This window comes from Engraulis encrasicolus, chromosome 10 (genome assembly GCF_034702125.1).
Source record: "Engraulis encrasicolus isolate BLACKSEA-1 chromosome 10, IST_EnEncr_1.0, whole genome shotgun sequence".
Lineage (NCBI taxonomy): Eukaryota > Metazoa > Chordata > Actinopteri > Clupeiformes > Engraulidae > Engraulis > Engraulis encrasicolus.
Window position 1 is genome coordinate 12,569,910 of NC_085866.1, and position 17,602 is coordinate 12,587,511.

The window sequence follows — 17,602 nt, forward strand, 5'->3', positions numbered from 1 at the left end:
AAGAGTGAAGAAAAATATTGCTCGCTCCCTCTGAATGATCACTGCCCTATCTAATCCACAGACACCGTATGTCAGTTTTGATGGCGTGAAAGAATGAGTGCATTATTCAATCAGGTTCCAGCTCCTGTTATTTAGTGGTCACCATATGGTAACTGACATCTGAATGTCCTACCTGAAACTGGACATTTATAGAGCAATGCTGACCTCTGCTGGCTAAGCAAAATTGTAAAACTCAAATGCAGGAATTACCCCATTCAGACAGATCGAATGAAGCTGAATAAAAAGGAAAGGGGGCCCCTAACTGTTTGTATTTAAGACTTAAACACAGATTCAGTGAGCTATAAGTACAAACTCTTTAAATAAATGTCATTGTGTCTTACTCATAGGTGAACTGACCTTGAACTTTGGCACAGTGTTTCTCAACCTTTTTTTAGTCGAGGCAAACTTTCAATTCATGAAGAATCTCAAGGCACCCCAAACCAACAAGCCGTAACATGGTATTGCATTTGATACCACACAAAGAAAAGTAACACATTTGGGGACGTCACACAACCTATGTTCGAAGTCGCAGCTGTATCTCAGGGGCGACCTAAATTTACTTTATTGTGGGTAAATGGTAGATGAGAGATTCCACTGACTAAGCATTAATTTAGACAAATGTGTATTATATTACATACTTTATTTATTTAGGTCAGTTTCTCATCCCTTCAGCCACGTTTCCGCGGCACCCCTGAGAAACACTGGACTAGCATGTGTAATTCACATTTGACAAATGACAAAATTCTGCACTGGCCTATCGGCCCCAGGCCCACAGCACTTCAGACATTTAAGTAGTTACCAAGGACTTTCAAGATTCAAGATTTATTTCATTATATCTCTTTATAGGTGTAGTAAGAGAGTACAATTCTTTTGTAAAGGTGTGTGTGTGTGTGTGTGTGTGTGTGTGTGTGTGTGTGTGTGTGTGTGTGTGTGTGTGTGTGTGTGAGAGAGAAAAAGCACAAAAAAGAAAGAAAAAGTTACTTAAACTATAACTGGATGTACAACACATGTTGCATCATCTTGTCCTGCAAACCTCTGCAAATTGGAACATAAAAAAGCACCATTCAATGATACCATGCACACTGTAAAATTAATTGACACTTAACATTTATTGACTGAAGTAGGCGAACTGAATGACAATTTAAACCAAGAATTGCATCGGTACGAAATATATTCATCATCACAGAGAATTTGGTCCCACAAACAAGCCTAGCTCTACAAACAGCAAACGCTTGTTTTGCTCAAACACAATGAACATTCCCCAAAAAAACAAACGGATTTGACTGAGTGCTTTTCCAACATTATCGAAAATAATACACTGACATGTAAGTAATGTGGTAAGCATAACTTCACTTGATACTGAGCCAATACACAATTTAAAGTTTTCAGGACACGGATCTGAATGATGTTGCCGTGGCTCTGGCTATTTTCCTAAGTTACAGCTCTCAATTCTGTACTACCACAATATGCTGCATATACGCTATACTACCAACGTATGTTATTTCCTGCCCCCACCTGCCCCACATTACGCTATGGGTCAGGTCAGCCTACTTTGGTTTTAAATGATAAATGAGTCCTTACCCGTCAGATAAGTTGGGGGTGTTGTTGTGGCGCTGCACAGTGGTCGAGTTGTAAAATCAAAGCAGGGGGGATGGTCAGAGATGGTCAGGTTTCTCCCCTGAGAAAATTTTGAAAATGAAGTTGTTAAAAGTGTAATTTTAACACAATATGTGAAGAAGGGATGCCTGTTTTAGAGGGGGATGATTTTTGACCATTTTCATTGAGGGGGATGATTTTGATTGTAGGGGGGCGCTACATACCGCAGGTGGGCAGCTTGTCCATGGGGACCTGAGTACGGGTCTGGCCAGGGTCATTTCCCAGTCCCGACCCATTTCTCTCTCCCACTTGTGCACACTGCTTCCATCTGCAATAGGCCCAAAAAAGCCCATATTCAACTCAATTCAATTCTGTTTATTCACTTGTCCAAATCCACATACAACAGATAGTACAAAGACACATCAAGACAGACCAGGACAATTAAACAACGCATTTAAAGGGACACTGTGCAGGAAATGGTCAAAAAAGGTACTGCAACTATGCTTCTCATAAAAACTGGGCTGCCTATTGCCAAATTTCATCTTTACATGAAAGTTTACTAAGTAATTAATACATATTTTCTAGTATGGTCCAAGTAGAGTCATTTTTGCAGCTAAAAATGGCTATTATTGGAAATTCAAAATGGCGGACCATGGAGAAGATCCCCCTTTTCATGTATGAAAAGTGCAAATTTTCCAGTCATAATGAATACTTAGAATTTGACGGTGGTGGCAAGTATTCATGAAAAAGGCAACATTAGTTAATGGGCAGCATGAATTCTGGAAATAAACAACTAAAAATCTCACACAGTATCCCTTTAAGTAAAATAATTAAAATATATACAGACATGCTACTCACAATCGGACTTGATAGTGCCACCACGATATTGTTGGAAGAATCAAAACTAATATTTTACATTAAGTTTTTTAGAAGTCCTACTGTGCTTACTCTTTCAGATACAAACTTTGCTAGCACTTCATCCTCTGGGAACTTAATACATTAATTAACTTACATTCTTGTCACATCATTATATGCTACTTATAATTTTTGCATTGCAGACTTTTTGCAAGAAGACCAGAAGTGTGCACCGTGGAGTGGTGTGCAGTATGCTTCGAAAAGAACCACTTTAACTTGAGTGGAAGAGAAAAGACAAAAAGCCTGACAAAGAAAAAGAAAGGTTTTCGGCCTACACCAGAAAGGTCGATGCTATTACCTGTAGAAGACCATCAAAGCTTATTACTTATCAGTGAATAAAATGTATCTACTGTGGTCCAAAACTTTAGAATGGATGGATCTGTAACTGTCTCACAGAGACGTCCAGGTGGGCCACAAACTTAAACACCCCGGATTGGAGCATCTTTTGATGAGAATGGTTATAGAAAATAGCAAAATAGCAAGTTCACCACAGTAGAGTAGAGCAGTGTTTCTCAACCTTTTTTGAGGCGAGGCACCCTTTCAATTCATGAAAAATTTCAAGGCACCCTAAACCAACAAGCCGTAACATGGCATCGCATCCAATACCACACAAGCTTAGAAAAGTAACACATTTGGAGACGTCACATGACCTACGTTCGAAGTTACAGCTGACTGGGGCGACCTATATTTACTTTACCTATACTGACTAGCATTAACTTATGAATTTAGACAAATATGTATTGTATTACATCATTTATTTATCAACCACGTTTCCACGGCACCCCTGAGGGGGGCCACCCCAGGGTGCCCCGGCACCCCTGTTGAGAAACACTGGAGTAGAGTGATTCAGTGATTAGTATGACACCTGATCTGAACTCATTCGAACATAAATGGGGATTTTGAAGAGACAAACTGGGTTGTACTCAATTTTGTATCACTATAATTTCACAAAAATGCAAAGATGTGTCAATTAAGTTAAATTATTAAATGTACTTTTCTATGGTAAACTTGACAGCTGTTGTACTAAACTTATTCTATGCATAATTTGGAAAGAACTTGTGTGTTTATTGAACTTTTGTTCAAAATGTTACTTTTCAAAAGGGGTCTACTTATTATTGCTGTGCACTGTGGCTATGAAATATATTAGATAAGAAACTTAACGATATGTCTTGGTAATTCTGGGAGAAAATGTGAAATGACACTCATGACAATCGAGCCCTATCTCACGCCTTTCGTAAAGTCTTCACGAAAAAAAAAGAGTAATTTTCGTGGTGCATTCACGTTATTGGCCGCCTTTCGTAAAGTCTTCACGAAAACAATAGATTAATTTTCACGCTGCCTATTCACTTGAATTGGCCCACTGCTGCTATTGTTATCCAAACGTCTGCAGGGGCGGGGAGGGGGTGCTGACAGAACACTGCTGATACACTCGGGACTCACTAATTCGACGCCCTTTCGGTACTTACGCCTTATGTCCCCTAAACCTAACCCTAACCTTAACCCTACTTAACCCTAACCCTAACCTTAACCCTAACCTTAACCCTAACCTTGACCCTAAACCTAACCCTAAATTGCTTGTTTGAAATGTTTGATTACCATGTGACGGTAGGCTACCGAAAGGGCATCAAACTAGTGGGTCGCTAGGCTTAACCCTACTTAACCCTAAACCTAACCCTAACCCTAACCTTAACCTTAACCCTAACCTTAACCCTAACCTTGACCCTAAACCTAACCCTAAATTGCTTGTTTGAAATGTTTGATTACCATGTGACGGTAGGCTACCGAAAGGGCATCAAACTAGTGGGTCGCTAGGCAACAGTCGGGCAATTCAAGTGAATAGGCAGCGTGAAAATTAATCTATTATTTTCGTGAAGACTTTACGAAAGGCGGGCAATAACGTTAATGCACCACGAAAATTACTTTATGTTTTTCGTGAAGACTTTACGAAAGGCGTGAGATACGGTTGGAGCATCGTGTCAGATAGGAGGGCACAGATTGAGTAACCAGCATAGCAAACTTCATCAGTCAGCTTGTGTCATTGACAGATTTTACAAAGTAAAAAAAAAAAGAAAGGGGGGGGGGGTTGGGAGTTGGACACAGTAGACATAGCTACTGTTGGGGCTGTAGGCTATGGCATCATTAGGGCTAAATGTAAAGTGTGTGATTTTTAGAAGGCCAAACTGTGTGCTGCCCATTCATAAATGTAGCGTTTATATTGTTATTATATTAGTATATTAGTATATTATATTATATGAATATTTACAACCACCATCTAGTTCCACCTTTTCATTGTGGCTTGAAATATAGGCCTACCCTATACTATTCGTAGAGCTACATACACGTAAATAGCCTACGTCAGGACGAAGAGTCTCTGATCAGGGCTAACAAATGGAGGCCCTGGGGCCAGATGAGGCCCTTGGATGGCAGGTTCTAGCCCCCCACAAGGTCTGACCAAAATGAAAACAAATGCCATCTGTGGCCGCGTGGATCATTTGCAATCACCAACATTTCAGGTCGGGGAATATCTGTCCTATGCATTCACATGAGAGTGAAGTCTTATCTATACAGTCTGATAAATAGACCATCATACGGCTACGAAGAAATATTGAAGTGATATCTGTTCTGTCTGGAAAGCTATCCGCTTGTTTTGCACCATAACTACTGAAATTATACACACTGGACTGCTGCATGTCAATCTTTTTTTGCTAACTTCAATTAGTTTGCCAGCTAGCTAGCCAGGCAGGCCACAGATTTTGCCAGTGCACGTGAATGTGAGCGGAACTGAATGTATCCCTTGCATTCACTGAATACAAGGTTCTTGCAACAATGTTTCCTAATGTAGCAAGCGAACGTAAGTGTTGACACATCGAATAAACAAACGCGCATAGACCTCGTCCTTTACGCCGCCTTTGTTTACCAGAGTATAAACCTGACCTAATTTGTGTTTCAAACTTGGAACTAACTTTGTAATAAGGATTAATTGGTAATCATTTTGTAGTTATATGGATGTTTTAGACCAGGTATTACTGCACGCTATCTGAAGAATTTTGCACGACACGTTGAGCGATTGTGACACTTCAGTCTCCAACAATATAATTTTACCACTGCATTTAGAGTCAGTTTAGTAAAGGTAGCATGACAAAGTTGTAGCTAGTATACAACATGCACGAGGTTTAAACCACACCCTGCATAGCTGCTATCCTCGTAGCCTACTGGCTCTCCCACCCCGCACTCAACAGACATTCATTGCGCGGTAATATCCCATGCACGTTGAGTGAACTGGTTTGCCAGCAAGCCGATGGCTACATTGCCCTGTTCACTATAATCTCCTCGTGCATGTGCGACGCCGAATAAAAAGTCAAAACTTTCTACAGTTAACTACAGTTGTTATACAATATCGAGGAGCGTCGTAACTTCGGCTACGTACTTCAACATCACTGTTTAGGGCTGGCATTGCCTAAATAGCCTACCTCTGGAGCTGCAAGGACATGTCCGAGTCGAACTGGTAAGAAATAAGTCTGCTAGTGTGGAAGTTTGTTACTTTAGCCTACTTGTCTTATAATGTACAACTCTGTGACAAACCAGAGATTCGCGGATGCAATGTATGCATACGATAACGAATGCTTGCCCATGCAAGACTACGGAGGGCACATTTTACGAAATGCGTCAGGCGGTTAGAAACGGAAATCTCACCGACTGGCCGTTGTTCGGGTGCTGCTTTATAGTCATGTTATCAACAGTTTTAACGTCCGTCCGCCGCCAGAAGCTGGGAGCACTGCAGCATTCGTCAACGCACTACCACACACAGCACTAATGTGTAGTTTCTTGCTTTATGTTTTCAGCGCACAGTAGATGAGTTTTAGCAGTAGGCTACTGGATGAGTTTGAAATGTCTTAATCTCAGTTCCCCGAGTTTTCGAACAGTGTGTGTGTGTTTGTGTGTGTGTATTAATGTAACCTATCCCATACATAAAACAACAACAAAGAACACGCAGTGGGTTACACACCAGAGCTCACTTCTACTACGAACTCTGTTAGCTCTATATACTAAGCTCAATGATTGTCTGTGTGGACTATGCATGATATTCACACGAGTTTGTTTACGTTAAGGAGTTTCATTTTTTTTCTGGCATGGATCAGTACTACTGCATGGAAGAGGATGAAATTGGTGTGCATTTATGGTTAGGCTAAGTGCATTTAAATGTGCAGCTTTAATTGAATGGTTGAGAGGTGTCTGTTTTTGTTTGTGTGTTTTATTTTTTTCCAGTTTATTTTTATTTTTTCAGTTCTCAGTGTCGGTGCAGGCTTTCATTTAGTTATTTCATTCCTTTGCTCATTTATATGGGTGTATTATTGTTTCAGGGTGACCGATGAGATTCTGGAGATGTCTCTTCCTGCTGCCATTCATGACACAGACTCAGATCTTGTTGAACAGAAAGATGGACAGACAGACAAGAAAAAACTGAAATGGTCACCAGAGGAGGTCTGTTGTAACCGATAACCTTGATGTATGTAGATTGTATGTCATATATCATATTTTATACAGACAATGAATAATGATTTGTTTATTTGTGAAATTCTATCAGGACGAGACCCTTAAAATGCTGGTTCAGGAATTTGGTCTAAACGACTGGAAGCGCATATGTGCCTTTTTGCCTGTGAGTATGAACGCACAACCACTGCAACTTTTGTACAAAGTACACATTGCAGTACATCAAGTCAAGTCAAATGTACTTAATTGTCAAAAATCTATGCAATAGGGTTATTAGCACAGAAGTTTGAAATTGCGTTTAACCAGTCTCAAATGTGTGATTAAAATAATAAGCAATAGTCACACACACACAATGTGTAGTAAAAACTAATATACTGATACATGCATTTACATTCTTTCTCTGGCACATTCACTCTAACACACACACACACACACACACACACACACACACACACACACACACACACACACACACACACACACACACACACACACACAGTGTGCAATAAGAAGACTAAGATACTGATGGACAATAAACACACACACACACGCACAGTGTGCAATAAGAAGACTAAGATACTGATGGACAATAACACACACACACAGCAGAAGTACAATCAGTGGTCATGTGGTCATGTGAACTAGTGCTGTATGCAAGGTGCAAAGAGGGCAAGTGGCATGCATGGTGAAAGTAATGTTCATGGAATGTTCTCGAGTGACCTTGGAGTGTTTGTGTGGTTTTCTTCAGTGTGTTGATGAGTCTGATGGCTTGTGGAAAGAAGTTGTTTCCCAGTCTGCTTGTGCAGCACTGCATGCTGAGGTGGTAGTGCTTCCCTGATAAGCCCACCTGGGAAACTCCAACTCCCATTGTGATTGTGACACAGCACTCCACAGCGCACGAGTGAACAATGCACACTGCACACAACGAAATAGCATTCATGCCTCACCCGTGCAAGGGGGCAGCCCTCAAGGGAGCAGTGCGGCGGGACCATACCATGGAACCTCAGTCATGGAGAAGGATGGGGGAGAGTACTGATTAATTAATCCCCTCACCACCCTGGCGGGTTGGGAGACGAACCGGCAACCTGTGGGCTACAAGTCTGACGTCCTAACCGCTTACCCATGACTGTAGTATGGTAGTAGAGAGGGAGGGAGAACAGTTTGTGTGCTGTATGAGTGGTGTCTGCTTCTGTTCATTGCCCTCTTGGAACAGTGTTAAGTGTACAGGTCCTGAATGGCTGGTAGGGGTGATCTGATGATCTTTTCTGCCGTCCTCACCACCCTCTGTAGTGCCTACTTGTCTGTGGCTAGGCCGCTGTCGTGCCAGGCCGAGAGGCTGCTGGTCAGGATGCTCTCAATGTGGGGAGATCGGCTCTTCTCATCCTTCACAGGAGGTGTCTGCGTGTGTGTCTGTGCCTTTTTGACCAGGGAGGTGGTGATTAGGGCTGCACAATATATCAAAAATTTATCGAAATCGTGATATCGAGTGGCAATATGCGTATCGCGAAAACGACTTGATTATCGATAACAAGTAAACATTTTCCGTGCGGTCTAATCACTAGCTGAATGTCAAAGCCCCAGATGTTGGGGGATGACTGTGTTGAACGTGGAGCTGAAGTTTATGAACAGCAGCATCAACATGTGTGACTGTTTTCGTGGAGTACTGGGGTGGTAGACGAATTGATATGGATCCAGAGTTGGGGGAGGATGGATGTTAAGTGGGCCTTTACCGGTCTCTTAAAGCACTTTAATAGTAATAGTGCTAAGGGTCTGGGATCGTTCAGTGATGATGCTGGTGACTTCTTGGGTAGTGGTACGATGGTGGTAGTTTTGAAGCATGTTGGTAAGGTGGCTTGGTGTAAATGTCTGTGAGAACGTCAGTGTAGACAGTTTCATAGCATATCTGTCATTTGCACACACACACACACACACACACATACACACTAGGGATGGCACAAACCGCACCGAAAACCGAAACCGTACAATTCACACACAAACCGAACCGAACCGTGCAATCCATCGCAAACCGCAATTCATGTACTGCCCGGAAAAATATGTAAAACAGAGATTCTAGGAGTATCTTATCCAGTCTCTCTGATTAAAACATTAGCGCATAAGACCAAATCAGAGGATGACACAATTAATATAATACCATTTTCACATTATAAGCCTATGCAAACCATATGTAGGATATTTAGTGATAAGTCCGATTATTTTAGCCAGTGCACCATTTATCATGAACTAAAAAAAAAGAACCGTAGAGAACCGAAAACCGTGACCTTGACACCGCGATATGAACCGAACCGTGAATTTTGTCAACAGTACCACCCCTAATTCACACACACTTGTCCTAAAGAACTGTATTTGTGAAGTGCACTCCCTAATTAATTTAATTTGGATAAAGATGAATTTGTTTTTCCCTATGTACTCTGGTTCTAACAACACCAAATCACTGTAAAAAATATCTACAGTCCCAAGAAAAAGTTTGTACACCCTTTGAAATTTCTTACATTTCTGTCAAAATTTATCATAAAACATGGTCTGATCTTCCCGGAAATCTCAAGAAGGAACAATCAGAGTCTGCTTTAACTAATTCCACACAAACATTTACATGTTATCATATTTTTATTGGCCATAAGGCTATAACATTCACAGGACAGCAAGGCATAAGTAAGTACACCCTTGCATTAAATAGGTTTTAACCCTCAGTTAGTTGCAATATCCTCAACCAGACTTGTCCTGTAGTTGCAGATCAGATTAACAAAAATATCTGGATGTATCTTGTCTCCCTCTTCTTTAGAGAACTTCCTCTCGTCAGCAAGGTTTCTGGGATGTCTGGAGTGCATAGCTTTATTGACTTCATGCCATATAATCTCAATTGTTTTTTGTCAGGGCTTTGACTGGACTATTCCAGAATGTGTATTTCATTGTTATGAAGGCATTCTAATTTAGATTTGCTTCTAAAGTATGGGTTGTTGTCACATTTCAGCACCTATCCTCTTATGTGCTTCAACTGTGTGACAGACTTCCTCACGTTTTTTCTGTAAAATATCACAATAAACTTGAGTTCATTGCTCCACTGATAATAGCAAACTTTCAAAGGCCTGAGGCAGCAAGTTAGCCGCATATAATGATGCTCCCGCCACCATACTCAGAAGTGGAGATGTAACCAAGAATAACTAAAAATGGGGTTCATTCTGCCAATCTAAAATTAATGGGGTTTCTGTCCAAAAAAATATTGCTGCACCTTTGAGGTTTGCGAAAAAGCATTTATATGCTTCATAAAATTACTGCAAAATATTCTGTAGACCAACGTTGAAACCAAAGTTGAATTTTTCAGGGGAACACATAGTATCATGTTTGGAGGAGAACTGGAGAACCACACCTTCACCAAAACATCATCTCCACCTTTGAGTATGGTGGCGGGAGAATCATTATATGCGGCTACCTTGGTGCCTCAGGCCCTTGTCAGTTTGCTATTATTAGTGGAACAATGAACTCAGAAGTTCATTGAGATATTTTACAGAAAAAATGTGAGGTAGTCTGTCACACAGTTGAGGCACACAAGAGGATGGGTGCTGAAATGGGACAACAACCCATATTTTAGAGGCAATTGACTTTTGAATTGCTTCATAACAATGAAATACACATTCTGGAATAGCCCAGTCAAAGCTCTGACAAAAAACATTTGAGATGATATGGCATGAAGTCAAGAAAGCTATTCACTCCAGATATCCCAGAAACCTTGCTGCAGAAGGGCAGTTTTCTAAAGAAGAGGGAGTCAAGATACATCCAGATTGTTTTGTTAATCTGATCTGCAACTACAGGAAACATCTGGTTGAGGTTATTGCGACAAACTTAGGGTTAAAACCTATTGAATGCAAGGGTGTACTTACTTATGCCTTTCTGTCCTGTGAATGTTTACATCTTATGGCCAATGAAAATAAGTAAACTTGTAAATGCTTGGGTTGAATTAGTTAAAGCAGACTCTGGTTGTTCCTTCTTGTGATTTCCGGGAAGATCAGATCATGCTTTATGACCAATTTTGACAGAAATGTAAGAAATTTCAAAGGGTGTACAAACTTTTTCTTGGGACTGTATATGCATGCCTTTGAGCTCATTTTTAAACTAAGCCACAAATAATTCTATTTAATTATATTTAATGTTGTTGCTCTTTGTTGAAGTTTGTTGTTGTTGTTGATCTCAGGGGCGCACAGAGTTCAATATTATTCATCGCTGGAAGAGAACGCTAGACCCGGAGCTCGTCAAAGGTTGCTGGACAAAAGAAGAGGATGTATTGGTAAAGTAAAATCATTCTACAGGATGCTATGTACAGTTTGTCCACTAGAGTGCGGTATGACCAAGACATTTCCAGAGCCGTATATAGAGAGAGTCTGGCCAACTATGGATTCGAACGTTCGAGCTATCCCGCTATTTGATTGGTTCTGGGCTGGTCACATGTTTTATGGACGCCATTTTCGTTCCCCACGCTCCCATTAATGAGCATTATCAGATATAAAAAATAGCGCTTCACTATAATATTATAACATTATTATTATGACAAACTGTTGTGCATGTGGCTGTAGTGCAGGGCCGGGTCAGGAGAAACAAACAGCATCGTTTAACTCGTCACATAAACAGAGGATTTGCTGCACATTACTTAAATATCGACTTTGACGTTGGCTGTACCTAGGCAACAACTCGGAAGTAAGGCTTGAAAGCACTGCTGAGCACATCAAAACTATGCCGACAAAACCCTGTTTTAAGCAAACCCCTTCTATACGAACAAACTTGTTAACGTTTGTTTTCATATGTTGGGATCTTGATAATACTACAACTCAAGTTTGATGATCTATGAAGCCTTATTTGTATTTTAGATCCAGCGATTTTGACGGTATGCTGCCCATAGGGTTGCACTGTAGAATCCTCGTAAATGGCGTCCATGATTCGAGTTGGCCAGACTCTCTCTATAAATGGCTCTGGACATTTCCAGAGCCGTATATAGAGAAATCAAGGTGAAAAGTGAGCTTATTTCAAGTAAATGGTCTGGTATTGTTTTAAACTAAATCACACGCATAAACAACCAAACTAAAATAAACTTTAAAAGACACTTTTTTTGTTTTGTTTTTGTTTTCCTACCAGTTGACGAGTTTGGTGCAGAAACATGGGATTAAGCAGTGGGCGAAAGTTGCCAAACACTTAAAAGGGCGCCATGGCAAGCAGTGCCGTGAGCGCTGGCACAATCACCTGGACCCTGTGGTCAAGAAGAGTAGCTGGACTCCAGAGGAGGACCTGGTCATCTTCAAAGCACACCGCGTCATGGGGAACCGCTGGGCGGAGATTTCCAAACTTCTTCCTGGCAGGTACTGCACGATACCTTTCTTTCCACTCTTTTCCATACCTAAGCAACGCTAGACATTACACATCGTGGTGATGATGCAACTCTTAACGAATTTGGGTAGAGTTGACATTTGACATAATGACCGCCAGATCACACACAGTGATGGTCACATCAGTTACTATCAAAAAAAGTTTTGTACACCCCTTAATGAGAAATACCACAAGGTGGAATCATTCTTCTGCCATATTAGAAAATGAATATAAGCAAAAACAATCAAAAGAAAATTCGAAGGAGCGTGCAGATTTTATTTTTGTTTAGCACCCGTAATGCACAAAGTGTCATTTCAAACAAACCGTCAGTTACCTGTTCAATGCAAATGAGTGGTGTCCAATAACATCCTATTGTCTTGGTGTTTCCCACAGGACAGACAATGCCATTAAGAATCACTGGAATTCTACTGTTAAGAGGAAGGCAGAGCTGGGTTACTATGCTGGCCATGTCAACAACGACCCGCTGAGGCCTCTGTCAAACGGAGATGTAAGAAGCTTCTCTTCGTTCCTGTGATGGTCAACATTTCATGATGGCTTGTTTGTAATCAATTTAGGTCCATCCACTCAATAACACCACAGTTTAGAGACATGGGGTACAACAGCGGTATGACCAACCTTGAGATCTTGATATCAAGACATAGAGATTAAAATACCAGTCCAATGTGCAAAAAATGCAAGGGTGCAAAGTACAGGAGGAAGCATTACTTGCGCAAGTTCAACATATTAATAGCTGTGCAAATAAAGGAGCATTTGTATCTTTTAGTCCTTTGTCGGGAATGAATGAATGATTGAATTCAGTGTTAAAAAAAAAAAAAAGATCCTGAATACATTCCTACAATACGTTTAGAACCTCTTAATTAATCAGTCCTACAGCGTTGTTTTTCACTACCTTAAACCATTAAAGGGACAGTTTGGTCAATTTCAACATGCAGTTGTATTGCTCACGCTACCCTTGACTTGTCAGTACCTGGTGATGCCACATTTTTCGGCTCAGCCCTTTCCGAGATATGAGCAATTCTAATGGGGGCAGCGTTTGTTTACATGTTTAAAAAATGAAACATAGGCCAACTCCAAATATTTTCCCAAAAGGTACTGCTGTTTGCTAGTTGTCTGCTGATGTTTTATAACCTTTTGGATGTTTTTGGGAATAAATAAAAATGTTTTTTTTTTAAATGTAAACAAAGAGCTGCCCCCATTACAATGACCAGGATCTCGGAAACGGCTGAAGAAGAAGAAAAAAAAATCTCAGGTACTGACAAGTCCAGGGTAGTGTGAGCATTACAACTGCATGTTGAAATTGACCAAACTGTCCCTTTAACTGCATTGAAGTAAACTAGTTTGTGTGTCGCGACCTGGAAATAAATAATCCCATATACTGTCTGTAATCCTACCCGTTGCAATAGTGAATAATACGGACTGCTTGGGGGAGGTTTGTTGTGCTCAATAACCCTTGTTTGCTCTGTGATATGTACGTAAATAAGAACTAAGTTATTTCCCCTGATGTAGAAGGTCCTAGCATTAGTATTTAGCTATTACAGAATGTTCACAAGTTGTTTTTTTGTGTTGGTGTGTCCAGATTCAGTTCCAGAGTGATGTCGTTCTTGATGCGGAACCAGCACCTGATGAAGACGATGAATATAATGAGGTATTAGTTAAAGGAATTAAAGGTACACTGTGTGAGATTTTTAGTTGTTTATTTCCAGAATTCATGCTGCCCATTCACTAATGTTACCTTTTTCATGAATACTTACCACCAGCATCAAATTCTAAGTATTCATTATGACTAGAAAAATTGCACTTTTCATACATGAAAAGGGGGATCTCCATGGTCCACCATTTTGAATTTCCAAAAATAGCCATTTTTTAGCTGCAAAAATGACTGTGCTTGGACCATACTACAAACTAGAAAATATTTGTTTATTACTCAGTAAACTTTCATGTAAAAATCAAATTTGGCAATAGGCAGCACAGTTTCAATGAGCACCATAGTTGCAGTACCTTTTTTGACCATTTCCTGCACAGTGAATTAATGCATTACGGTATTACTTTTGCATGTACTTTTCACATATTCCTATAGTGCTATTTTTTGTGCATAAGCAAATATTGTGTTTTTACAGAGCATCAGATTTAGTTTAAGAAATGCACCCTAATTATATATTTGCGACCATACATACGGTACATTTCGTTTTCTTAACTTTTTAACTGGTTCCACTTGCAGTTAAAACATCAACATTACATAATACTGTAGTATACACACAAGTTGCTGCCATCTTCACAGTACCGCTCCAACTTACTGTTTATCCTTTGCTCTGGTATACCAGCGCAGCCTTACAAAACGTAAACTGGCCTGTCTGTTGTATCCTCTCTGTCATAGTTTGTGTATTTGTCAGTTAGCGCTGGTCTGGTCATGTAGTGGTGGATGAGGTTTCTCATGTTTTTGTCTTTTTCGTGTCTTTTTAGAGCCCTTTGCAGATTGTCGAGCCAGAGCCAGAGCCAGAGCCACTGCCACAGACCATGTTGTTTAAATTGATCAAGAATCCAAAATTGAAAGTCCTCAAAAGTAAACTCAAGCCGAGTCCTTCTCCACATGCACTAATGAATGATAGCAGAAGCAGCAGCAGCAGCAGCCCCTCAAATGCTAGCAACAAACAGCAGCCAGTACAACAGAATCACCTCACAAAAGATGCCACAAAACCCAGGAAAGACATCACGGAGGACATGCTTCAGATGATTGCTACAGACATGCTCCCCATGAACTTCGTGGAGGGCTCCGGGTTTCGCACCTTTATGACTGCAGTGGCACCGCAGTACACCCGGCCTTCCATGCGCGCTGTGGGCCTGAAGCTTTACGACAGCGTGGAGAAGGTCATCAAGCCATCCCTCATCCGCAAGCTGAAGGGCTGCCTCAAGGGTGCTGCAGAGCCTGCCGTCATCCACACCACTGTGGACCTGTGGGCCTGCCAAGGCATGGACCGCAGTGCCGTCATGCAGCTGCACTTCGTGGACGAAGACTGGAACGTTCAGCGCCCCCTGGTGGCCTTCCGACAGCTGAAGCCCAAAAACCTGGCGGCGGCGTTGGCATGGGAACTGGAAGCCGTGCTCCTGAGCTACGGGCTCTTCCCTGAGAACCTCGGCTACATCCTGCTGAACAGAGCTCGGAGTACTCTGTCCATGGGGGACCTGTTCTGCAACTACAAGATAATGTGCTGCCCCCAGAGGAACGACCCCGAGGAAGAGGAGCTGGTGTACTATCTAGACAACATGCCCACCGCCAACAACTTCTTCGAAGTCCCCCATGGCACCATGTGGAGCTGCGTGGCCACCCAGCTGCACTCGGTCGTCAAGGAGGCGCTCAAGAACTCGCGGGTAGTGGAGAACCTGCTGGCGCAGGTGCAGAACGTGGTGGCGTTTTTCCGCGGCAACTCCTACTGGAACGAGGTTCTGGGTGCCGAGTGCGGACTCTCTCTCGCCACGCCCAACAGCCTCGCGAACTTCCGGTGGAACTCTGTGTTCGTGGCCATCCGGAGGATGGCGCAGGAGAGTGCCTGGGACACGGTGATTTCCGTGATGAGCCAGGCGCGGGTGGAGGCCAAGGACTCCTCCACCACCCCTCCTGTGCTGCGGGCCAGGAGAGAGCAGGTGGTGGACATCGTCGGCCTGCTGGAGCCCTTTGAGGAGGCCATCCAGGTGCTTCAAGGAGACGGAGTGACCTTCTCGCTCATCATCCCCTCGCTCATCGGCCTCGACAAGACCCTGGACACCAGGCCCACCAATTACAGTCACTTTTGCAAAGAGCTACGCTCTGGATTGCACTCACAGTTCCAGAGCCTGGTGAAGCAAAAAGAGCTGGTCCTGGCTACGGTTCTGGATCCTCGTATCAAGCTCCAGCCCTTTGAAGACGCGAAAGCGGAAGACGGCGGGGATGCGAACCTAACTGCACCCAGTAAAGCTGAAGTCAGGAGGCTAGTGGCTGCAGAAGTTGGTGAAGATGATGTCATCCGTGCCAGGATCAGGCCGGTCGTGAAACAAGAGGAGGACGAGGAGGAGGACTCGTTCTCCAGCCCAGAGAGTGGTACCATCAAGCGCAAGAAGATCTTCAGTTTTTTCCAGCAACCTGCTAAAGCCCAGACAGGGTCCGAGGTTGACATGTACCTCTCGGACACCTTGCTGGACGGGGATGAATCTCCTCTGACCTACTGGAGAGAGACTTACAGTTTCCCCCAACTCCGAAATATCGCTCGTAAATATCTGGCCATCCCGGCAACCTCCGGGGGGTTCGATCGCCTGTTTCCCATGGCCTCCTGTATGGTGCGAGCCAGGAGAAACAGGCAGCAGCCCCAGACTACTGAAAGGCTGCTCCTGTATCGGGATTGCCTCCGTCGAGAGGGGAGAGTAGCATCACAAGACGTGACGACAAAAGAAATATCTCAAGACGATGAAATGTGAATTTTGTCATTTGAATCAACCATGATTGCAGGATTGTAGCTACATCAGCTGTTTTTGTTCCTTTTTCATACTTGGAAAAGAAATGTTTCACACTCATGCTCCTCATCATGCTGCAGTTATATTTTTCTTTTTAGTTTTAAATGTTGAATAATGAATCCTCAATTCCATTTATTAATCCTGCTGAAATAACTATGTTTGTCTTATTTTAAGTGTTTTATGACTACCTCAAGCAAACCTGATTGCCAAGTGACCACGTGCTCCTGGAGAACATAAGACAAAGGACCAATCATTCAAAATGCAAATACTGTATTTACTCATTCTTAAAATGACTGTGGCCAATAATTGTATGGCATTATGTCGACGCTGTATAGAATGCTAACTTTTGATTTAGAAACTCATTGACATATTATTTTTATATTTTGTACATTTTCTCAATGCTTTTCCTTAACGAGTCCAGTTTGGCGGAATAAAATGTCTTCATTTAAAAAAAAGAATAGTATATTGTCACATTATTCCTCTATTCTTTTGTTATGACTTTTTAGTTGAATAACTGGAAAGCTTTTCCACCTTATACCTTAACTAACAGTATAGTATCAGGAGTATCAATATTTTGTATGCCTTTTTTTACATTCAAATATATGGCTTTACTTGTCAGTTACCAGTTGACTATTATGGTGGTGTTTTTTTGGTATTGTAATTATTTTGCTATCGTTTTGAATGCTAG

The 17,602-nt window shown here is 41.8% G+C and overlaps 1 protein-coding gene across 1 annotated transcript; it reads left to right on the plus strand.

The window, feature by feature from the left end:
• Positions 1-5,681: 5,681 nt before the first annotated feature.
• Positions 5,682-17,362, plus strand: mybl2a (v-myb avian myeloblastosis viral oncogene homolog-like 2a). The gene is made up of 8 exons (XM_063209580.1): positions 5,682-6,055; positions 6,912-7,032; positions 7,136-7,207; positions 11,249-11,341; positions 12,184-12,404; positions 12,805-12,919; positions 14,009-14,077; positions 14,893-17,362. The coding sequence occupies exons 1-8, from the start codon at positions 6,039-6,041 to the stop codon at positions 16,876-16,878; spliced, it is 2,694 nt and encodes an 897-aa protein (XP_063065650.1). The 5' UTR covers positions 5,682-6,038; the 3' UTR covers positions 16,879-17,362.
• The last annotated feature ends 240 nt before the right edge of the window (positions 17,363-17,602 follow it).

What these genes read in the sequence shown, in the direction of transcription:
- mybl2a (XM_063209580.1), top strand. An exon ending in TCCAAACTTCTTCCTGGCAG is followed by an intron (nt 12,405 to 12,804) that starts GTACTGCACGAT and finishes TGTTTCCCACAG; the next exon opens with GACAGACAATGCCATTAAGA. An exon ending in AAGACGATGAATATAATGAG is followed by an intron (nt 14,078 to 14,892) that starts GTATTAGTTAAA and finishes GTGTCTTTTTAG; the next exon opens with AGCCCTTTGCAGATTGTCGA.